This window comes from Sus scrofa, chromosome 4 (genome assembly GCF_054392235.1).
Source record: "Sus scrofa isolate SSC_HxYL_T2T_F1_AM1 chromosome 4, Sscrofa_HxYL_maternal_Yorkshire_Landrace_v2.0, whole genome shotgun sequence".
Lineage (NCBI taxonomy): Eukaryota > Metazoa > Chordata > Mammalia > Artiodactyla > Suidae > Sus > Sus scrofa.
This window is the reverse complement of record NC_139386.1, coordinates 96,442,177-96,466,384: the sequence shown is the minus strand read 5'-3', so window position 1 is coordinate 96,466,384 and position 24,208 is coordinate 96,442,177. Positions and strand designations below refer to the sequence as shown.

Sequence of the window (24,208 nt, the reverse complement as noted above, 5' to 3'; positions counted from 1 at the left end):
TCTGGATATTCATACCTCACCCATCTCAGATCCTGCTCTCTCTAAGAAGTCTTGCAAAAGTGGAATTAAAGAGCCTCATCCTCTCTTTTTCACCTGGCAGAAGAGAGAATGAGGCTGAGGAAGTCTTGCTAAGACCACCCAGCCCACGGGAATGGATCTGGGGTTAAATCCATGTCCAGCAATTCTTCTATTTTATTTTTATACAAGTGGTTGAGAACATTTGTATGAAGGACATACACGCAGTGACATATTTCTACCAAGCTTTTGGCCTCCAAGGAGCTGTGCATCTCTGGAAACTTGTGTCACCTCCTTGGCCCTCAGTTCACGCATCTGAAAAAGTGCGAGAGTGGAACTGAACCATCTTAGCAGAGGAACTGGTCAAGGAGCCAGGTAGAAGGGAGGGACAGGGAAGGGCTGAGCTTTGGGTCCTTGTTCCTACTTATGTTTCAGTTTGTTTTCTACTTTTTGCTCATCTGTTTTCTGCATTGTTGTTCTAATGCTGTTGATTTTTTTTTTTTTTTTTTTGAAAAGATGGGGTCAGATGATTTTCTGGTGTCTTCTTTGATACTTCGAGAATGCTGGGTCTACTTTTTGCCATGGCTACACAGTAAATGCTGAACTAATGTGAAGAAAGAAAGAATATTCCTTGTTCCAGGACAACTGCCTACCTGTGGCAGACATAGACAAGCGAACATTCTGAACAGGTGGAATAATTCAGTGCCCTTGTAGAAAGAGTCACTGAGACTAGGGCCTCAGACATTCAGCTTGAGCTCCAAGAATCATAGGCTGAATGGTGGCTTAACTAAAAACTCCCCCCTACCAATCACGGGCTGAATGGAGGCCTAACTAAAAACTCCCCCCCCAGTGGGGAAACTGGGGCAGGGTTTGAGACCCCTGATAGATTAATGAATCTTCTTTTCCTGCCATGTTTCGCACAGAAACGGGGTACTTTCAGAGACTGAGGATGAGTTTTTTTGAGTCCAGATGCCACAGTCCAGGGAAGGTAAAATCAGGGTAATGATAAGGTCTAACATTTTCTGAATCTGTTATCTATGTCTCCCATTTATTCCTCCTTGCATGCCTTCATTTTCATCCATTTTGCACTGTTACTAATTATTGAACCCATCTCCCTACCTATCCTATATTAGTCCTTTACCTAAAATAGTCTCCCTATGCAAGAACACAGATCCATCATTTCTGTTGTGATCCAAGACTGGTCACACAGCCTTTCTGAGCCTCAGTTTCCTCATGTAGTATAAGTTTATATACCCACTATATACATATAGGCACTCCATAAATAGTACTATATTATTATCACTGCTACTTATTTGGTGGTAGTAAATACATAGGTACCAAATTAAATTGCTGATGGTTGGTCTCCAAGGGCTGAAAGCCAAAGCATTTTTTTTTTTTTTTGTCTTTTTAGGGCCGCACCCATGACATATGGATGTTCCCAGGCTAGGGGTCGACTCTGAGCTATAGCTGCTGGCCTACACCACAGGTCACAGCAATGCCGGATTCTTAACGCACTGAGCAAGGCCAGGGATGGACCCGGGTCCTCATGGATACTAGCCAGGTTCATTGACCACTGAGCCACGATGGGAATTCCTAAGCTAAAGCAATTTTGAATGTCATTTCACATGATCTTAATTAATAGGGGCTAGAAAACCCCCTAACAGTGAAGTCAGTCTCTGTACTGGGTGGCCTCCTAGACCCTCAGGTGTCTATTTGAAAAACAGAGAATAATAATATTTACCCTGCACTGCCTTGCCTCGGTGGGGAGGGACCGCTGAAATGTGAGAGCGCTTGGTGAGTAGGAAAGCACTACACCAATGTGTGGGTCTGTAGGAATTCTGTACATGGGGTGGAGTCCAGACGGCACCTCTGCTCAGAGACCCAACAGCTCAAGGTGAGCGTGGACATCTTTGAACTGTGCGTCCAAAGAAATCTTAGATATTCCCCTCCTTCTTAGATCTCAGGCAGCTGTAGTGAACTTCCACAGCCTTGGCCAGCCCAGGTTTTTGCCCCTATTTCCCTTTGGTCAAGCGGAGGAACCTTGGACCCACTGCTGAGTTACCACTGCCATGCACAGCCTGTCTGAACACCTTACCTAGACGTCCCACGGGGAAGCATGAGTGCCAGCCCGACCCAGCTGAGGAAATCCTCCCACAAACTTTTCTTCTGAGTAACTCGGGGGAACAGAGCAACATGCTAACATGTTTGCTAATGAGAAGACAAAGGAGCTGCTCAGTTGAGCTGGGGAAGCCAGAGGGGGAGGCAAGGGAACTAGTCCCAGGAGAGGCTGTGCCTGCCTAATGAAGCAGAGCCTCAACTTCAGTAATGATCAGCATCCCCTCTGCAGAGGCCTCCCCCTGTCTGAGATGAGGAGCGGGGAGCTTCCGGGAGGTCCCTGCTTTCTCCTCATGCCTCCCTCAATTAATACTAATTGGGAATATGAGAATGCAGACCAGGATGTCAAAAAAGCAGCTCTGGGGAGTAGCCCTCCTAGGAATCCTTTCTCCAGGCCTGCAGGAGTCACCAACCCCAGCTTTGCCTGAATCAGGCAGAGGGCATCTGTCCCCACAGTACCAGGAGGCACGTGGAGGTGGACTGGGAGTCAGGAGGCCTGAATTGTACTCTAGGCTCTGCCACTAACTAACTCTGACTCAAAGTGGCCACACAACTTTCCCAAGGTTTATAGTTTTTAAGTCCTAAGTCCTTTCGCTGTAAGAATCTTTGCCACAAGCAGTTTGGCTGTACAACTAATCGGCCATAAGACAAACTTTGCTGTAAAAGAAAAGGACATAATGAAAAAGATCAAAAGGAGATGATTACACACAGAAAATTAAATGACAAAATTGTAAAAAATATTTTATGGTGAAGAGTGAAAAATATAAAAAAAATCTGAATACAATTAAATGAGTTTAAATTCACAGTTAGAGTTGTATTAAGGTATAACAGAGAAAGTGGTGCTACTTCCTTTCTCAAATTCAGTCATTAATGATTCAGGGCCTAATATTGGACATAAGTTCTTTATGATACAAAAAAAATCTGCTCTAAGTCTCTTCCCATTATCCTGGAAGTAAAACAAACAGGGGAAGGATGCTGATATTTCTTATCAATACACATAGGTATATAATTGGCAGTACACATCTGGGGAATATTTAAGTTTTCCATCACTTCCCAGTGCTCATATTTCACCAAATCATCCAAGCCAGATTCTGTGCCAAACACAAAAATTCTGTCTACACCTTGTTCTCCAGAATCAAATAGAAAAAAAATAAAAATCACCATTTTCAAAAGACTTATATTTAGCAAAAATCATATGGTCATTCTTTTGGATGGATAGGAGGAACCGAGCTTGATTCTTTTTCTTTTTTTTTGTCTTTTTGCTATTTCTTTGGGCTGCTTCCATGGCATATGGAGGTTCCCAGGCCAGGGGTCTAATCGGAGCTGTAGCGGCATATGGAGGTTCCCAGGCTAGGGGTCTAATCGGAGGTGTAGCTACTGGCCTACGCCAGAGCCACAGCAACACGGGATCCAAGCCATGCCTGCAACCTACACCACAGCTCACGGCAACAGTGGATCGTTAACCCACTGAGCAAGGGCAGGGACGGAACCCGCAACCTCACGGTTCCTAGTTGGATTTGTTAACCACTGCGCCACGATGGGAACTCCAGAGCTTGATTCTTATTTGCCTCCAAATTCTAATATTGCACGATACATTTGATAAAAGCAGCATCATAGAATAAGCCATTGTATTTAAATTAGATAAAAAGTTGATAATTAAGATTTCCTTTGTGGAGCTAGGATGTTAAGGATAAGGCATTGTCACTGCAGTGGCTTGGGTAGCTGCTGTGGCGTGGGTTCAATCCCTGGCCTGGGATCTTCCATATGCCATGGAAATAGCCAAAAAAAAAAAAAAAGAAAAGAAAAGAAAAGAAAAAGAATGGATAATTAATGCTTTCAAAGACTGTGAATTACAGTTATTTTATCTTTTATGGCAAAATTGCTGTATAGACAATTTGTTGTGTCATAAATCTGCTTGCAGCAAAGATGTTTATGGTGAAAACACTGGATATGATTTTTTAATATATAAAATATGGAGATTGGATTTTATAATTACTTTTTTTGACTGTAAATTTATGAAATATGATAAATTATGTGTTTTGTGTTCTGATATCCAGGGTAAGAGCATCAAGAAATGACACTGTAGTTTCCTTACTGTGCTTAAGAAAAAAAGTTTATTGAGTGTGAAAGGCGGAAAAGAAGAGTAAGGTAAATGTTTGCCCCAAGAGACACTTACCCTCCCCAAAAAAGAGGGGTGTATTCCATCTGAGTTCAGAAGGAGGTATTGCCACACTTGTTTGCTCTTTCAGAACATTAAAAAAAAAAAAAAACTCATTTCCTTTTTAGGTAAAACAGTATCATTTCCTTCTTGGAAAAAAAAAAAAAAAGAAAGAGCAGTTCTTATCATCTGCTTATTTGCACATCTCTGCTTGTCTGCACACCCATAGACACATAAATGATTCATGTCTTGTGACTCTGAGGGCACCCACAACTCAGAACCACAAGTGCACCATTCAGTGTTGCTCATGATCTAGAAGGACATGCAGTCAGAAAAACTTGGCTTTTCCACAAATCCACAATCCACAAATCAGCAGTTGTGAAATTTAGTGCCATTTAACTCACCCCTTTTCACCTCATTCTCAAAACTGAAAAAATTAATAATACCCACTTTTTTTTTTAGCCATTTTGGCTGCCCTGTGGCATGCATCTGGAGTTCTTGGGCCAGGGATCAGATATGAGCAATGCTGTCTCCTTAACTCACTGTGCCAGGCTGGGGATTGAACCTGCATCCCAGTGCTCCAGAGACAATCCCATTGTGCCATGGCAAGACCTCCAACAATACCTACTTTTAAGGTTGCTGGGAGAATTGAGATACTTTATGTTGGCAGACAGGAGTTACTGTAAGAATAAAACCCAACTGTTGATTATTCTTATTATTAGCACGGTCCTTGCACATCTAATACCTAAGAGAATCAAAGAGATAACTCCTAAATTCATAAGAATACCAGTTTGTTGAAGAATTCAATAAAGGTAAAATCTCACACACATTTTAGTTTTGTGGACTCAGTGTCTCTTCAGAAGCCCTGGAACAACTCATAGACTGAGCTGTTTAAAAGTGGGCAGAACCACTTCTGAAACTGACCCAAGCTCAGTTATCTTTGAGAATTTGAACTCTTCTTCAGACAAGGGGCAATCAGATCAGAATGCTTTTTTTTTTTTTCATCATGACCTAAAAAGAGATCACATTCAGAGACATAAGGGGTCTCAACTAGTGCATATCAGACTTAATGAGCTATTCGGAAAAAAAATTTAGGGGGCACGAGTAAGGACCCTGATCAAAGCGTGGTACAGAGAAGAAGTTCAGTTAATATTGTTTCCGTCTTCTCTTTTAGAAATGTGCAGACTACAAAAATCCTTATCACAGTGCGATCACTTTTCATCTTACTCACAGGACTGCATGTAAGCGCTGGTCTTGTGTGTTCTATTGTAAACAGTTTTTGATTGCCATTTTTAAAAATAGACTTTTTTCAGAGCAGTTTTAGGGTCTCAGTAAAATTGAATAGAAATTACACAGCTCCCATACACCTCCTGTCCCTACACACTGCCCCCCACCCCCACCATCAACGTACTCCACGGTGGCACATTTGCTACAATTGATGGACTTACATTGACACATCGTTATCATCCAAAGTTCCTGGTTTACATTAGAGATCACTCATAGTATTGTACATTCTCTGGGTTTGGGCAAATGTGTAATGACATGTATTTTTCAGTACAGTTTCACTACCCTAAGAATACTCTTGTTATACCCATCTCTCCCCTACTCCCTACCCCATAACAACCACTGATTACGTATTGTCTACATACTTGGAGAATTGGTGGCAGTTTATACTGTTTCATGGGCAATCATTGGGACTTCTGGAAACGCTAATAAAGCAACCAATAGAAGCCAGAGATGTGACTGAGGTGGAGTGAGGGTCAGAAAGAGGAAGAGAGTATTTGAAGAAATATTCAAAAAAGGCAAGAGAAGGACAGAGTGACAGAAAAAAGCAGGGGCATGAGGACATTAAATAGGGTGCTGGAGAGACATTTAGTTTCATGCTTTGATTTATGAATGAGAAAAAAGGCCTTATAGGTAAATTGGCTTTTCAACACTATATGAGACATGGTCCATAGCAGATAAACTTGGGGAAGGTGAACAGGATAGTCACTGGTGACAAGGAGAGAAGTTGGAAGCTAGAGAAGAGAGTCAGAATTGGAGGGAACATGAGCATCTGAGTAGGTGGTCCAGGGTTTAGGGAAAGAACACATTTTCATTTCTTTCTTTCTTTCTTTTTTTTTTAATCCCACAGAGTGACTAAAGGGAAGGTTTGTCTGTTGGTAGGAGAAGGAAGTCAGAATAGAAGTTTTGTGGGGTAGGTTTGTTTAGAACAGAAATCAAAGACAAACTTTTCTGAGAGGAAGAACATCTGCAAATGAAATGCTGTTTCTGCAACTTCCATTGCTCCTGGTTCTCCTCCCAGGTGGTGACAGTGAAGAGGGTAAGGACTCTGTTCAAGAAAGTGTGTCTCTGTGTGTGAGTATGTGTGTGTGTGTGGGGGGGGGGAGGTGTTTCCCCCAACATGGATAGTGAGAGTGTCAATGTCTTTCCATTCTGAGTATTCCTGATTCCAGGTCTCTGTGCTCTTTCACAGTTGTATCATATGCATGTGGCCCTGGGGCAGGCAAATGTCTGCTGAGATATCTATGCATCCTTTCTTCCAGACTCCAAGTTTCCCCTCTTTCTTTCTCCATTCTCTCTCCTTTCCAATGCCTCTTCTAATTCTAGTTGTTCTTTTCCCATAGGCTTCCAGGAGCCAATCTCCTTCCAAATCATCTGGATCTCATCCTTTTACAACCGTTCCTGGGAAGAAGAGGTTTGTTCAGCTTGGTTGGGAGAGTTGCAGACTCACAGACGTGAAGGGAAATCTGACATAGTCATTTACCGGCAGCCTTGGTCCAAGGGCAACTTCAGCAGGGAGGATCTGATGGAATCGGAACATATACTTCGTATGTTTTTCGTTAGATTTGTTCAGGCGTTTTTCAATCATGCCAGTCAATGGAAGCTTGAATGTAAGTTCAGCTCTCTCAATAGGGAGTGGGGATATGGTGGGAGCTGTGTGTGTGTGTGTGTCAATTAGTTTCTTATTTCTCTATGAAACAGCTTTCACTCACTCCTGTCCCACCGTAGATTGCAATCATATACTTTCGGTCAAGGAGTATAATCCAGACCCTGATTCCTTAAATGGTTCAAGACTTTGGCTACAAACTCCTCTCTCATTGCCTGCAGGCTTGTGCTTTATCAGTGGTCACCTGTGACCACCCCTCTCTCTGGCTTCTGACCAGATGCCCTCAGCTTCCTCACTCTGCCATTGGCTCAAAGTGTGATTTTATCCCTTATTCAATCTCTTCAACAATCTCTGTCTATGCACTCAATGTTACCCATTGCATTCCATTCACCTTAGATTATTATAACCCCCACTCTCTCACACTACCTTTCCTTATTGTCTTGCTCACACCATTCATGTTGCCTTCTTCAAACACTTTGCTCCCTTCCTAATTGCATTCATCTTTTCCTGACTTTCCAACTACCATCAATTCCCCTTTCTTTGAAGCTCTGATGAAATCAAACTTTGCTTTATTCCCTCAAATCTTGTAAACTCCTTCCTCTGCTTTTATCATCTTTTGGTTCAACTCATTTCATTTTATCTTTTTCACTACCTCTTTTCTCTATTTACAACTTTCTTCACCAGATCCCTTTGATGTACAGATAGCAGGAGGCTGTGACCTGTACCATGGTGAAACCTCAGTAGGCTTTGTGAGGATTGCTTATCAAGGATCCGACTTTGCCAGCTTCCAGAAGAATTCATGGTTGCCCTCTCCAAAAGGGGGAACTAGAGCTCAGCTTGTCTGCAAACTGTTCAATTTGTACCAAGGCACCCTGGAAATAATACACAAGTTGCTCAGTGACACTTGCCCACGTTTCGTCTTGGGTCTTCTTGATGCAGGGAAGGCAGATCTCCAGCGACAAGGTCAGTCCTGCACCCTCCCTCCATGAATTTTCTGTTCTAAAATTAAATCTTCCCACCATGCCCTTCAAATTTAGGATACGAAGGAGCCAAGAGGAAAAGGGGAAAATGAGTAACAGATTCTTAGATGTGGGAAAGTTGTGTCCCTCTAAACTGACTTGAAGATCTGAACCTCTAAGTCTGCTTTAGAGTCCTCCCTGGCTATCTTTCCTGTTCTCACAGTAAGACCTGAGGCCTGGCTGTCCTCTGGCCCCAATCCCAGTCCTGGCCATCTGATGCTGGTTTGTCACGTCTCTGGCTTCTACCCAAAACCTATTTGGGTGATGTGGATGCGGGGTGAGCAGGAGCAGCCTGGCACTCAGCAAGGTGACATCCTGCCCAATGCGGATGGGACGTGGTATCTTCGAGTAACCCTGGATGTGGCGGCTGGGGAGGCATCTGGCTTGAGTTGCCGAGTGAAGCACAGCAGCCTAGGAGGCCAGGACATCATCCTTTACTGGGGTGAGAAAGAACTGGGGCCAAGCTGGGAATGGGAGTGAGTGGTCTTCAACCAGAGCAGGAAAGCCAGATGGAAAATGTGGGATTGTAGGGACTCTAGACCCAAAAAGAATAAAAATAAAGATAAGAAATATGGATGTTGAGAATGAGAGCCCTGCAGATATAGCAAGATATTGAGGGTTAGATGAAGCCTTCATCTTTGAGTCGGGATGAGAGAAGAAATAGGGAGGAAGGAGATTGTTGAGGCAAATACTTGGATAGCAAAGGAAGAGCAGGGGAGTGCAGTAGAGTGGGGTGGGGGGTTGGGTTGTAAATGACACCCTTGTGCCCCAATGCACAGAACAGCACAGCTCCGTGGGCTGGATCTTATTGGCAGTGATTGTGCCCCTGGTGCTCCTGACAGGTCTTGCATTTTGGCATAGGAAGCACTGGTGAGTTCTTTGTGTCCATCTTTCTTGCTTTCCCCCTAACTCCCTACTTGTCTGCCCGTCTTTTTTTTTTTTTTTTCTTTCTCTCTCCTCAGTTCTCCTCCTCCCATCTCCCTTCCCTCTCATCTCTCAATTCTCACCTGCACCCCAGCTAGAGTGACTCTCATCTCTTTCTTCCCAGGAAACACTGTGACCCTTCAAGTGCTCTTCACCGCTTGGAATGAGATCCCAGCCACCCAGGAGCTCAGGGATGTATCTAAACACAGCACAGTCACTCCATCCTTTCAATTCTCCTTGTACAGCTTTAGTTATTGTTTATTTTTGCTTAATGATCAATAGTCAACATAAGCTAAATGTGATTTTGCAGGATTTGTTGTTCTAACCTGCATTATGGGACTTGAAAATTCAAAATTTAAACTGTCTATGGCATGATGTCCTAGGGACCTTTATGTCTTCAAAGTCAAGTAGATTATCAGGCTTATATCAGATGTCACTTCCTCCAGAGGTCTTCCCTGATTCACAAGTGGAAGATGTCTCTGCCTTGACTGATCTCCCACCACATTGTAACAGGACTTTGCTAAAGCTACTTCTCACTTTAGACCCTTTCTTACTATTGTTTAGACTCCCTTTCTCCTAATTTTTCAACCTTCTGAAGAGCAAATTCCAAGTGTTTTTACTATTTGTATCCTTGGCGAAATATCTTACTTGCATGTAATATGCTCTCAGTAAAATTCTGTGTTAAATTTATACAAGTTTTATAGCCTTTTAAAAATTATTTTCCTGCCATCTTTGTAGCAGTTGAGATATTTGCTGCTCGTCCGTTTGAAAGTCTTCTCACCTGGTCAAGAGATTTGCACTTTCCTTGGGGATTTCTCTGTGTATGAGGCAAACACAATTTTGCCTCTGACCATTCTTATTATTTAACTATAGCAACCTATTGGTGTGAAAATATTACTCTAAGTATTCTAACAGAAAAAGGAGGGAAGAACGTAAGTCTTTGCAATTCAGGGTGGTTCAAGAACAAGGAACATAGTTATCACCTTGGAGCTTATGAGAAATATCGAATCGTGGACCTCATCTTAGACTTGCTGAATCATAATCTGCATTTTAGCAAAATCAATAGGGAGGGTCACAGGGGCTTTAACATTTGAGAAGCCCTGATATTGATGATGCCTGAGAGATAGTAGTGGGGATGTGTCCCTGAGGAGGAAAAAAGATGGTTGAGAAAAGAGAACCAGAGTGTCAATCCTCAGATCAAGGTAAGGATCTGTATAGAGAACACAGTCTCGATATTCTGGGTATTGTGTTAGAATCACTGGAAATGCCGATTTAGAGAAAACTGAGCCATTGCTTCTGGGGAAACACTAGGTAGATTCCAGTGAGCTTCTGGTCACAACATTTTTGTCAGTTAATGAATACATAGCCTTATTTTATATGTGTTTATATTTATTTCAAAATAAGTTATTTTCTTACTTTTTTCTTTTTTAGGGCCACAGCCATGGCATATGGAAGTTCCCAGGCTAGGGGTCAAATCTGAGCTGCAGCTGCCAGCCTGTGCCATAGCCACAGCAACACTGGATCCGAGCTGTGTCTGTGACCTACACTGAAGCTCATGGCAACATCAGATCTTTAACCCACTGAGCAGAGCCAGGGATTGAACCTGTATCCTCATAGATATCAGTCAGGTTCATTACCACTGAGCCACAATGGGAACAAAACAAGTTATATTCATGTGCAATATTTCTTTATAATAAGACACAGCCGAGAAGTGTTTAACCTTTTCTTGACACTGGGTGATGGGATCATAAATGTCTTTGGCTTTCTACCACACAGCTGTGCTGTCCACTATCCTTTTAAAGCAAACTGAAAACCCCCCAAAACCCAGCCATTATCTCATGAATCCACAAGTATAGCTCCTTTCCTGTTTCTGGAGCAGCTCCACATACAGATCAGTGAATTTCCTTGTCTTTTCCTGGATCACTGCACTGTTGATCACCAACAGTGAGCTCACAGCCACAACTGTATATCCCACACTTGAACAAACTCATCTATACATATTTGTTCTCTGTGAGGCCTATCACAGCCTCCTTGCACATAGCAACACTAGACAGCACTTCAGCCTTTTGCTTCAGGACCACTTTAAACACCAACAGCACTAAACACTTTGAACTGTTTGTTTAGTGCACTATTTTCTGTGTTTCTGTGCCCCTGGTGTGCAAAAGCTTTTGAGTTTAATTAGGTTACATTTATTTAATTTTACTTTTGTTTCCTTTGCCTGAGGAAGAAGATACAAAAAAACATTGCTACAATTTATGTCAAATTGTGTTCTACCTATGCATTCTTCTAGGAGTTTCATAGTTTTTGTTCTCACACTTAAATCGTTAATACATTTTGAGTTTATTTTTGTATATGGTGTGAGAAAATATCTAATTTTACTATTTTTTAACAAGTAATTGTTATTTTCCAGCACCACTTGTTGAAGAGACTTTTTTTTCCTAATTGTGTATTCTTGCCTCCTTTGCAGTAGATTAATGGATTATGGGTTTATTCCTGGGTTTTCTTTTCTATTCCATTCTATTCCATTTACCTATGCGTCCATTTTTGTGCCAGTGCCACACTGTTTTGGTCACCATAGCTTTGTAGTATAGTCTGAAGTCAGGGAGGCTGACACTTCCAACTCTGTTTCTCTTTATCAAGATTGATTTGGCTATTTGAGATTTTTCATCTTCATACAAATTTTAAAATTATTTGTCCTAGTTTCATGAAAAGTGCCATTGGTATTTTGATAGAGACTGCATTGTATCTGTAGATTATCTTAGGTAGTATGGTCATTTTAACAGTGTTATTTTTCCAGTCAATGAACGTGGTATATTTTTCCATCTGGTTCTGTTGTCTTTAGTTTGCTTCATCAGAAACAACATCACATTTTACATGAACATATAGAAATATAAGGATAACACACTCATACATTAGAATTTGCAGAAGAGAAGGGAATGGAGATAAATTAATTAATCAAGTAGTTTACAAAGGAAGTCTGCTCAGACCAAATGATATTCATGAGTCATAAGTGGAGGACAATAAATAGCAATCTTCATTGAAGATTTCAAAAGCAAAATATGACTCAACAAGGCAATAATTGGAAAATATTCAATGATGCTGTATAGAATAGAGACTGAATTGGGATGAGTTTCATAATAGGTGATAATTTCTTAGGGAAACACATAAGATACAATATTGTGTAAAATAGTTATATATCTAGGAAGAGAATCAAAATATTTGCAACCTCAAAACCCTCTGGCTGAAAATCAAAGCTTTTGTAATCTACAAAGGCTACTGATCGGGATAAATCTCTATATTCTACCACGAGGTGGCACTAGAGATTAAAATAACATTTCAGCATCTTACTGAAATTTTAGAAGTGTTAAGGTCTCCACATCATCAAGTTGCTTAAATCTGCAAGAACTTGTTAGTCCTAAAAATAATTGAAAATTGTCTACAAAAGTGTACATAATATTAAAAATATATCAACAATAATATAAGAATAGAATTCAAGGGAATACATGGACAGTTAAATAAGATGAAACCAAGAAGTGGTAGATTTAAAAATAAAACGTCATGACACCTTATAGGTAGGCTATTTATGGGTCATGAATTATTAGAGGACTACAAGGTGACTCCTACGGGGTCAATTATGCATCCCCAATGTGTAGAAGAAACAGACAAATAAGTTGTTCAGGGAAAGTGTCACTATTCCTGGTCCTGAGACCACAAGGAAATTTCTCCCATCAGTTCTCATAGGAAAGAAACTATTCAGTGCAGTGAACAATGTTCTCAGAATGTTCTTTCAGCATATTTTACAAGGTTCATTGGCCTGTTTATTTTAAGTGTCTCAAAAAAGGGAGATCATGTTAGCTGAAAATTAAGGACAGGGAAAATAACTCTACACAATACGCAGTATCTGGTCCATAAGTGCAGCTCTCTGAAGTTCTGGCAAACTCAATGGTAGACTTTCATAATCTTCAGGAATGAGTAGACTCTAAGTCTTCCATAAATATTTTTTATTTTGTTTGTTTGTTTTTTAAAACTTTATTTCCCGGCCTCGTCTATTTGATCAATTCATCACTTCTGAGCGCCAGCCCCCATAGGCTCGGCTCCTGGACCTCGGCATCGCCACCGCCCATTGGGCCTCGCCGCACAGCGCCCCAAGACAAGGCTTCGCAGGAGATAAGCTTTTCATTTCGGGTCGGTCCCGCGGGGCTGGAGTCACAACCCCATCAAATAAGACCAAGGCGGCGGGGAGGGACCCGGGCGGGCACACGCCCTCGCCTTGTATGCACTATGCGCACTCACATTCACGCGTCCATTCACACATTTGGCCCGCATGTGCCTTCCACGCAACACCTCATCACGACACACTCCAACCTCACCCCTGGCCGCTCTCCCTCCGGTAAATATTTTTTATCTTGGATGAATTTGAATTTTTTTTTTTAGTAGCAAAGACCTTTGGTTGTGTACTCTTACATAGGCTTTATGTAAGACGGTTTTCATTATCTGTTAGATGAAGAGCAGCAACTTTAATACTCACTGGAGCTGTAAGTGAAATTTGCAATTGGAAATTTCTAGTAGCTTTTTGAGATCTACTCAAATGTTACTGTTTGAAATGTCAGGTTTGCTCCCAGTACCTATCTTTAGTGAGGACTAAGATTCTTCTTGAGATATACTCTAATTTATTCTAATACAGAAGCACTTGTTAGCCTCCCTACAATTCCTTGCATCCCCATATGCAGAACCAACTCCACTTTAGAGAGAAGGCCAGATATGACTTCAGAAAGGGAATTATTTAAAAGTGAGAATGAGCTCTAATGTGGTTATAAAGTGTCCTGAGACAAACACCCAAGGTCTTTGAACAATGTTATTTCCAGGGGACCTATTCAATTTATCAACTATACATTTGTGTACTTAGATGAATTGCCAAGTGGAGTTATATGACAGAGACTACTGGGTGTCTCCTAGAATCTACTTTGCACTTTCTCTAGAAGAAACCAACTCCTTAATAATTAGCTGGGAAGAATAAAAGCTACATCTCTTAGGGACTCTTCTAGTTGGTTGTGGTTATGTGACTGCAGTCTGATGAATGCTGCGCACAGCTTCTGCAAAGTGGATCTAAGCAGCGGGGGTGAGAGTGCTCAGCTTCTTCCTTTCTCCTTATCGTTGATTAAACGATGCATTTGATGGAAAAAATCTCTGGCAACCATCACAGAGAACAGGATGACCTTTGGAAAAAGGACAGAGCATGGTTAAGACCAAACGAAAACAAAGCAAAACAAAAATACAAAAATACAAAAAAAAAAAAAAAAATCCCCAAAGAAAAGAGGAAATCAGAACCAAGTCCCTGACGTGATGAAATGCAATAATAACCCTGAATTGGAGTTCCCGTCGTGGCTCAGTGGTTAAGGAATCCAACTAGGAACCATGAGGTTGCAGGTTTGATCCCTGGCCTTGCTCAGTGGGTTGAGGATCCGGTGTTGCTGTGAGCTGTGGTGTAGGTCGCAGAGGGGGCTCGGATCCTATGTTGCTGTGTCTCTGGCATAGGCTGGCGGCTACAGCTCCGATTAGACCCCTAGCCTGGGAAACTCCATATGCCATGGGAGCGGCCCTAGAAAAGGCAGAGACAAAAATAATAAAAGTAATAATAATAGTAATAATAATAATAATAATAACCCTGAATTGCCTACTTCTAGTCTTTACACATGAGAGAGAAACATAACTATATCTTTTTAAAGATATTGTTCGTGTGAATTTTCTGTCACTTGAAGTCAAACTCCGTTTTAACTTACCTAGGATATTAGCTTAATCTCAATTTAAGGTTGATATGTAATGTTTAAGGTTGGTTTATGTAACGTTTACCTGTAGCTCTTACTTTTTTAATTGTTTTGACCTATATGGATTATTGATTTTTTGCTAAGGCTCAGTTAAAATTTTGACAATAACACCCATGTTATCTGTATTTAAGTTCTTTTTATCTGTAAATTTTATAAGGCAAGAGAGAAAATGCAGCTGGCCACTCCAAAATTGATAGGAAAAGAAACATGTTAGAAATCAGAGTGAACTGGGAAAATGGTAGCGTAAAATATTTCATAATTCACCTTACTGTGATAAATTCAAAGTAGAAAAAGGAAGTTTTTTACATTGACTCTAGAAAAGATCTATAACTTAAAACAAAAACCAAGGAAGATCTATAAATTATAAACAAGGTTAGAATAATTTTTTAGCATACATTTTCACTTATTTTGAATAAGATAGAAGGTTAATGTCTATAGTTTAGGAGAATAAGTTCAATTCAGGAGAGAACTAACAAAAGCTTCTGGAGCCCTTTGTTATAACTATGGAGGGAAAAATATTGTAGAAATGGAGAATAAAATAATGTGTGAGAAGGCTTTGAGTTTAGAAATTAGAGTATGACCACATGAGTCTTTGACCATTTTTTTGTAGTTGCCCATATGGTTCAATATGGCAGGTTTTTTTTTTTTCTTCTAATTTTTCTTCCCTTTGTTTTTTAAGTTACCATTTTTGTGGATGTGTGGTTGATTTACAATATGATATAATTTCAGATGTGTAACATAGTAATTCAGTGTTTTTACAGATTGTACTGCATTTAAAGTTATTATTAAAAAATGGCCACATTTCTCCGAGCTCTGTATTCTTTTTGCTTATTTATTTTATACATAGCAGTTTGTACCTCTTAACTCTATCTTGCCCCTTCTCCTTTCCTCTCCCAGCTAGTAACCTCTAGTTTGTTCTCTGTATCTCTAGTCTGTTTCTGTTTTGTTACAATCATCCTCACACCGTATACAAAAACTAACTCAAAATGGGTTAAAGACCTAACCATACGAATTGAAACTGTAAAACTCCTAGAACATAGGCAGAACATTCTTTGACACAAAAACTTACTAATATTTCCTAAGGCAAAAGAAACAAAAGCGAAAAATCAACAAATAGAACCTAATTCAGCGTAAAAGCTTTTTGCACAGTAAAAGGAGCCGTCAACAAAATGAAAAGATAACTACTGAATGAGAGAAAATATTTGCAAATGATGTGACTGATAAGAGGCTAATATTCAAACTATATAATCCTGATGGCTTTGATATGCTGTGTAGTTGCATTTTTACTGTTTTGGCCTGGACAGGCTGTTCCTAATGTCCATTCGAGGGTTTAATTTGGCTGGTTGCTGCTACTTAGGAAGACTTGCCCAAGTCCAGTGGCCATTTTCATGAGTTTCAGTGAGTTTCTGAGGATACCCACTCAAGTGGACATCTGCATGCAGAGTGTTTGCTTGGGGTGCTCTCAGGAACAACAGGACTGAGGGGAGAAAGAGTTTGACCAGTGATGCAGTTTCAGTAGAGGATTTCATCAAATTCACAGAGAGTTCTGGAGCTAGGATGGCCCTTCAGAGATGTCGTAAAATCAGGTAATGGGCTATACTTTTTACTCTCGCATTTGATATGTGCTCTCCCAAGAGAAAAGGGGTCTCCTTGGGCAAAACTCAGATTTACTTGCTGAGCCTTAGTAAGCACACAAGCCTCACAAAGTCAGTGGTGGACACATAGGCCACTAAATAAGTCTTAGGAAATGTGCATGAGATTCTATAAGTGACCACCTTCAACCAGGCTGACAGGAGGAGTGGCTGAGGCAAAGATTCTGTTAAGGGAATCAGAGAGCTCTTAGATATAGGTTTTTTTCCAAGAAGAGAAAAAGATTTATTAGCCCATTTCCAGAATAGGGAACCAGCAGGAGTGACTGGGTTCAGTGTACTTACATTCAGAGAGAAGAAAGTGGTGGTGAAACCGCCTGACTGTCCTCACTCTTTCTGATCTACACAGCTTTGTGCTCACAAAACATGTTCACTCCTCCTGCAGGGAGGACACAGGGCTCGGAGGGAGCGAATAGCTTAGCTTTACTCTTGGGCTTTACTGGCTGAGTCTGGGCTGGGGAGGAGAAAGATGGGCAATGAGGCACTAGCAAGCTATGCTGAACGTCTGCTGCACCAACCCCGCAGCAGGGACTACTCCCACTCCTTGACACTTCAGGGAGTTTTTATTTATAAATGAGATGAAAATCCAAGCAGCATTAATTTAGGGTAGCAAAGAATGGTTTTTAAAAAAAAAACATGGAGGGGCGGGACCAGGAGCTGGTGAGCATCCAGAGGAGGAGGAGGAGGAAGCAGGAAGAGCCCGTGTTCCACAAGGTGCCAAACGTGCTTCTGCACCTCTGGTCGGTGAGGCTCTTCCTTTCTGCTCCCCAGCTGGTGGCAAGACAGCAGAGAGGACACTGTAGTGATTTTAGGACCAGCCCTGGAGCCCTGTCTGGGAAATGACTTGGGGAGTACCATGGATTTACCCCAGTCAACCGCCCACCTTCATCATCACACAAGTGAAGCTTGTAACTCTCCTCTCCAAAGTCCTCTGAAAATTTCTTCTCTTTCAGGAGGTCATCTGCATTCATGGTGAGAAGAGTGATGGCCAAAGACCAGAGCATGTCTGACATGCAAACCACAGGCTCTAAGAGTTTGTCACCAGGGATATCCATCCAAGTTATCTCCATGGCCCCTGGGTCCCCTGGGGAGCATGGGGTCAGGAGGTCATCAAGCATAATGCTAGGGTTGGTGCGAGAAGGACCACAGACCTTTTTGAAATGTGTTTCTTTTTTTTTTATTTTTTATTTATTTTTTTTTTATTATTTTCCCACTGTACAGCAAGGGGGTCAGGTCTGAAATGTGTTTCTGATTGCACTTTCCTCACCGGGCTGCATGAGTGAGCCCTGCATGATGATGCTGATGTCCGCACCCCAATAGCCTTCTGTCTTCTGGGCCAGCTCGTAGATGTTGGCCTCTGTGAGATTGTGGGGAGTGCTCCCCACATGCAACCAGAACATCCGGGTGCTGGCAGCCTCCTCCAGTAACAGGATATAGATTCATTTTTCAAACCTCCTTCTAAGAGCTGAATCCAATACCCACGGAATGTTTGTGGTGCCAAGTTCCAGAGTCTCATCATTGTTATTCCCCGCTCCCTGAATCTGGACCAGAAACTGTTTTGATCCTTCAGGCAGCCACGCTCTCATTTTCATTGTGGGATCCACAAAGCAAATCCATCTCGTCGATGAAGGTGATGGAGGCCTTGTGCTGCCTGTCCAGCTCAAACAGGTTCTTGACTAGCTTCTCACTCTCCCCCAACCACTTAGACATCAAGTCTGAGGAGGACACAGGGAAGAAGGTAGAGGTGTTGGCCTCCGTTGCTCCTGCTTTGGCCACGTAGGATTTCCCTGTGCCGGGGTGGGGACGTGAGTGTCCAAAGAGAAGTATCCTCCACCAAGGGATCAGTTTGCCTGTGAACAAGTGTGGACATTTTATTGGCAAAATGACAGCATCTTTAAGGGACTCCTTGGTGCCCTCGAGCCCGGCCACATCATTCCACCAAATGTTGGTCTTTTCTATTTTGACGGCATCCATTGGCTGTTCCTGCAGTTTCTTTTTCTCTGGATTATCCCCTTCACTGTGGCTGTCACCCTTACTCTCACTCTGATTCTCTTTGACTGGCTTCTTGCCATGCTTCTCTTTGCTTCATAAATAATCCTTCAGCTTCTCCACCTGGTCTAGGTGCTGCATGCACTTGTCTCGAATGCTCTCCGTGGCCTTGTCGCTGTGTGCCTCCTGTTTGATAGCATGCAGGAAATACCCCACTGCATGCTGGTAGAGCTGGAGTGCCTCATAATTCTTGGCTTTATCCTTGTCTGTGGCTTTTGTCATTAGATCAGTGGGTGTCTGGAGGGTTGACATCATTGTTTCATCTTCTGGGTCCCCTCCATACCCCACGGCGCTGCTTGGGGCCTCCGTCTGGCCCTGGGAGCTGAGGTGCTGGTCCCTCGCGGGGAGCCTGGTATGTGGCGCTGGGCGCCAGGTATAGATTATTGTAAAGCACTAGGCAGCAAAACAATTAGTGCCAGCTTTTCCAGGCTTTCAGTCTAAACTAGATGTGTAGCTTAGACTATAGGAACTGCAAATTTGGTTCCTCTCCTAAGTTATTTTGAACTGGCTTATGGTCAAGGAAGTCTGTGAAAAAACTGACTTTAAGTTCATATGTTCTGTACTCAGGCTCAGGGTCGCCTCCCACTATAGAGTATCAGTTTGCCTGTCCCAGCTCTGTTGTTAAGATTTCTGAGACAGAAATTGAGGCTTCACAATGGAAAGATGTTAAGATTTATTAATAAATAGTTTTAAAAGAAAGGAATTAATAAATAGTTTAAAGAGAGGCATTCCTGCTATGGTACAGTAGGTTAAGAATCTGCTGCAGTGGCTTGGGTCGCTGCAGAAGTGTGGGTTCCATCTGCCACCTGGCACAGTGGGTTAAAGGATCTGGCATTGCCATGGCTGTGGTATAGATTGCAGCTGTAGCTCAGATTCAGCCCCTGGCCCAGAAACTTCCATATGCTATGGGTGTGGGCATTAAAAATAAATAAATGAAAAAGAAAGAAAAGAAAAGGAAAAGAAAAAAAAAAAGAATCAAAGAAACAGGAGAACTTCTGCTTCCAGAAATTGTAAACTATTTAATTTGGACCAACTCTTTTGTCAAGGACAAGTAGAAAAAGCAGTATGTATATGTGAAGTCTGCTTCAAGACGTTGAAGAGCCATCAAAGGAGAGATGAATGAGGGGGACAGTACCTAGGAGTCACAGAATGAACCCTGCACTGGGGGCTACTTTTCCCCATGGGCACCTACTTATTCCATGAGAGGCAACCAAAGAGATGAGGAAGCTCAGCAAAACTTTCAGCAGACTTGTAGGTCTTTGAGGATATCATTGGAGCCTGAATTTTGGTTGTTGCCGTAAAGGGCTTCATTCTAGGAATAAGTGTGAAGCAGAAGGAGAGTCACTTTGCAGAGACTGGTACTAAGTTTCAAATTATTCTTAACTCTAAAATTAATAATGTAATTTTTTGTTACCAATGCTCCTAAATGATTCTGCAGGAAGATACTATTTTATCTTAAGCTCTCAAATTATTTCTATATATTTTAGAAACATAAATAATGACGACAAAAATAAAAATCAGGAAAAGAAAAAAAACCTCATAAAGGCAGGGTAAAATGAACAACTACAAAAGGATAACAGAGAATAGACGCAGACTTACTTAGGGTCCTAGACAATGGAGGCACAGATCTGTCAGGCACAGATTTTAAAATAAATACGCTTAAGGAGCTGAAAACAATATTGAGGATTTTGCAGAGAAATGGGAGCTGTAAAGAGATAATAAATGGAAATTCTCTACTAGAAAAATTAAATGACAATAGCTAAAAAACAATGGGTGAATGTAATAGCAGATAAGACTCCGCTGATGAGAAATTTATAAGCTTGAAGATAGGAATTTCTATCGTGGTGCAGCAGAAATGAATCTGACTAGTAACCATGAGGACACAGGTTTGATCCCTGGCCTTGCTTAGCAGGTTAAGCATCTGGCATTGCTGTGAGTTGTGGTGTAGGTCTCGGATGTGGTTTGGATCTGGCGTTGCTATGGCTGTGGTGTAGCCGGCAGCTGTAGCTCTGATTCGACCCCTAGCCTGGGAACTTCCATATGCTATAGGTGCAGCCCTAAAAAGATGAAATAAATAAATAAATAAGCTTAAAGATAGTTTAGAAGCATATATCCAGAATGAATTTTTGAGGGAAATACATTGGAAAATTAGCAAAGACAAAGTATGCAACTGAAGCAATGCCTTGAGAAGGTCACATGTGCAGCTGGAGTCACAAAACAACAGAAAAGAGAAAGGAGTTGATAATGGTTGAGATGAAATAATGGGTAAGAACTCTTCAAAACTGAAAGAGAGGTTCAAGAATTCCAATGAACCCAGGCATTACTTAGAGAGAAGGTAAACTATTACAGGGGGATGGGAAAACTAAATATGATGTTAGAAGTCAAATAGTGGTTATATTTTGGGGAGAGAGATGAGGTAATTTTGGGGAGTAGCATAAGGAATCTTCTGAAGTTCTACTAATATTCTACTTGTTGACCTGAATTGCAGAACATAGATATATTCTCTTTGTGATGAATCAATGAACTTTATAATTTAACTGTGTATTTTTTTGAATGCTCATTATACTTCAGTAAGAAGTGTTTGAAAATGTAAGTTTTGAAATATTTTTTGCACACAGATTTTTTTTAATTGGTGGAAAAATAACCAGATTCTTGTTGCTTAAAAAAACTTATATATTTTATTATGACTAATTATTATTATTTAATTTATATCAAACATACTTGAGGGGTCAAAAATTATCTGATGAATGAGAATGAGCGAAAGATAAGCAGAATTATTATATGTTAATAGCAGAAGAAGCGAAAACTCCTTAATAATACTTGAACATATATAAATATTTAAAAATAAGTATGATTAATGTGTATAACTCTGAATGCTATGGTACCATGACTACATGAAAATATTGGCATACCATAAATGAACTCATAATATGGGTAATTCAGTATTTGACAAGACAAATTCTAGCATTCAGAGTACCATCCAAGAAAATGTATTAGTATTCTCTTCATTTGGCAAATACTACAGCCAATTTAACCAACATTATTTCAGAATGTTTATGCAGAAGACGAACAATAGCATCAAATAATACAACAGATGGTTTAGACGAACAAATATAAAACTAAGCAATTAAAACAATGACAGATGTAATGAACCGAATAATTGTAAGATAAGAAATGCTAAATATTTTCCACTAAAGTTTGATGATATAACCTCAAATATGAAAAAGGTAAAACTGATAATTATTTGATTTGCATACTTCCAAATGCCTGTGTTTCACATAAAACTTTTTTTTTTTTTTTGATGTTAAAGAATTTTCCTGGCACATTTAAATGACTGGAAAAATTATATAAATCTTTCATAGGCAAGTTACAAAAGCTGAATGCAGAAAAGTGATTTAAGGAGTTAGATATATGACAGTGCCACCATGCATGGAAAATGTAATTGACAGCATCTGAAAATCCTTGAAAAACTGCAATAGAATTCTGTATCATTTGACTGTGCACATTCTTTTAAAAATGTTGCTAGTAAAAGATATAATTAAAGTCTATATTTAAATATTTTTAAATTTATATAAAAATTTAAAAAATATACAATTTTTAAAAATATGCAAAAATCAGGGAGTTCCCATCATGGCTCAGCAGAAATGAATCTGACTAGCATCCATGAGGACAAAGGTTCAATTCCTGGCCTCTCTCAGGGGGCTAAGGATCTGGCATTACCATGAGCTGTGGTATAGGTCTCAGATGCAGCTGGGATCTGCTGCATCAGATCTGTCATTGCTGTGGCTGTGGTGTAGGCCAGCAGCTACAGCTCCTATTCAACCCTTAGCTGAGAACCTCCATATGCTGTGGGTGTAGCCATAAAAAAAACCCAAAAACAATTAAAAAAAAATATATATATACACAAGAATCAGTACCATCACTTTTCAGCCTCAACAAAATATTAGTGTATTAAAATTATAAATATAAAATTAAAACTATTGTTGAATATATGATGAAGCATTTGAATAAATACTATTATATGATTAGGGATGCAATTTGTGGAAATCAGTAATACTTCTTCAGAAATTTCAAAGATATTAATAAAATTATGCATTCTAGGAAACAAGCCAAATACTTCCAAAAATATCCTTGAATAATGGGTTTATCACTAGTTTGACTCTGCATTTTTGTAAAACTAGTGTCATAATCAGAGTGATATTAGAATCCTAATTCAATGTACTTAAGAAATTGCAATTAATTCCTTGCAAGCTTCAAAGGATTAAGGGAGTCATTAAGAACAAATGAAGTGATAATGTCTATAAAAAGATATCAAGAATGCTAACAAATTGCAGTTTTAAAAATTTTTGATTCCAGGAGTTGCTGCTGTGGCGCAATGGGATCAGTGGCATCTCCGAAGCACTGGGACACAGGTTTGATCCCTGGCTCAGCACAGTGGGTGAAAGACCTGGCATTGCCACAGCTGCAGCATAGGTCACAACTGCAGATGGGATCTGATCCCTGGCTCCGGGAACTCCATAGGCCTCATGATGACCAAAAAAGAAAAAAAAGTAAAAAGGGAATTTGATTTCAAACCTTGCAATATAGAGTCAGTCTTTTCTTTGCATGATAGTGTGGGACTGTAAAAATTGATCATGCAAACTGAAACCAAGCGCAATGACCTTAGTAATTATTGGAAAAAATTATGATCATTTCATGAGTTTTTAAAAAAATTTTGTCAAAACATTCAAAATATTCTTACCGTGAGTTATAAATACATGAGGAAATAAAAGAAGTAAAACCTACTAATTTAGCACATTGCCACTTTAAACAATAGAAACATCCAGAATTAAAGTGTACTTATTCTTTGTAAAAATTTACCAAGAATGGTTTGAATCGTGCTTGCCTTATTTTTACCACATAACTTGTAGATTTGGAGTATCTTTTCTGTGCCGTTGTGAATTTTCAAAATCCTTTCCAAGTTTGGATCAGATTCCCACATTTTACACTTTGAGTTTTCAATATCGGGGAATATCTCTGAGAGTCCCTTAAATGTGAAGTTTTCTGACAGTTACTTCATCTGGGACAACTGTATCCTTTTCGTCACAACCACTCTTCTCATTTATGTTTTTTTCATTTTTTAAAGCTTTATTGACACAATTAACTTACAATGTTGTGATAATTTCTGCTGTACAACAGAGTAATTCAGTTATACACACATCCATTCTTTTTCAGATTCTTTTTCCATATAGATTATCACAGAAGTTTGCCTTCACTAAGTGCCTCTAAGTTCGTATCTACAATTTCTCAAGCAGTGGCATATAAACTTTCCTCAAGTTAACTATTTCTTTTACGGACTTCATTTACATTCAATTCTAATATCACTTCTTCCAGCATTTTCATCTTAATCCTCTTGGTCAATGCTCTCTTTCCATTATTTATTCATATAAAATGTTGTGTGTATTTGTTCTTGAAATACAGGGAGAGAGCCCAGGTACACATTTTGATGTCTGTTCATGGAAGAGATTAACAGTTACTGTTAAACTTTGAAAGAAGTGTTGTGATGGGTCAGTGATGTCATCGGT

The 24,208-nt window shown here is 40.3% G+C and overlaps 1 protein-coding gene, 1 non-coding gene and 1 pseudogene across 3 annotated transcripts; 1 reads left to right on the top strand and 2 right to left on the bottom strand.

Annotated features, from left to right (window-relative positions):
• Nucleotides 1-5,933: 5,933 nt before the first annotated feature.
• Nucleotides 5,934-9,811, top strand: CD1.1 (CD1 antigen). Of its 2 annotated transcripts, XM_005663229.4 has the most exons (7): nucleotides 5,934-6,205; nucleotides 6,423-6,611; nucleotides 6,916-7,182; nucleotides 7,863-8,141; nucleotides 8,361-8,639; nucleotides 8,977-9,067; nucleotides 9,246-9,811. In XM_005663229.4, the coding sequence occupies exons 2-7, from the start codon at nucleotides 6,551-6,553 to the stop codon at nucleotides 9,286-9,288; spliced, it is 1,020 nt and encodes a 339-aa protein (XP_005663286.2). In that variant the 5' UTR covers nucleotides 5,934-6,205; nucleotides 6,423-6,550; the 3' UTR covers nucleotides 9,289-9,811.
• A 3,272-nt stretch (nucleotides 9,812-13,083) lies between these two features.
• Nucleotides 13,084-13,517, bottom strand: LOC146404040 (small Cajal body-specific RNA 2). Its single transcript, XR_014845032.1, has one exon.
• Nucleotides 13,518-17,824: 4,307 nt separating this feature from the next.
• On the bottom strand, nucleotides 17,825-18,998 carry LOC146404039 (vacuolar protein sorting-associated protein 4A pseudogene; annotated as a pseudogene).
• Between the last annotated feature and the right edge of the window lie 5,210 nt (nucleotides 18,999-24,208).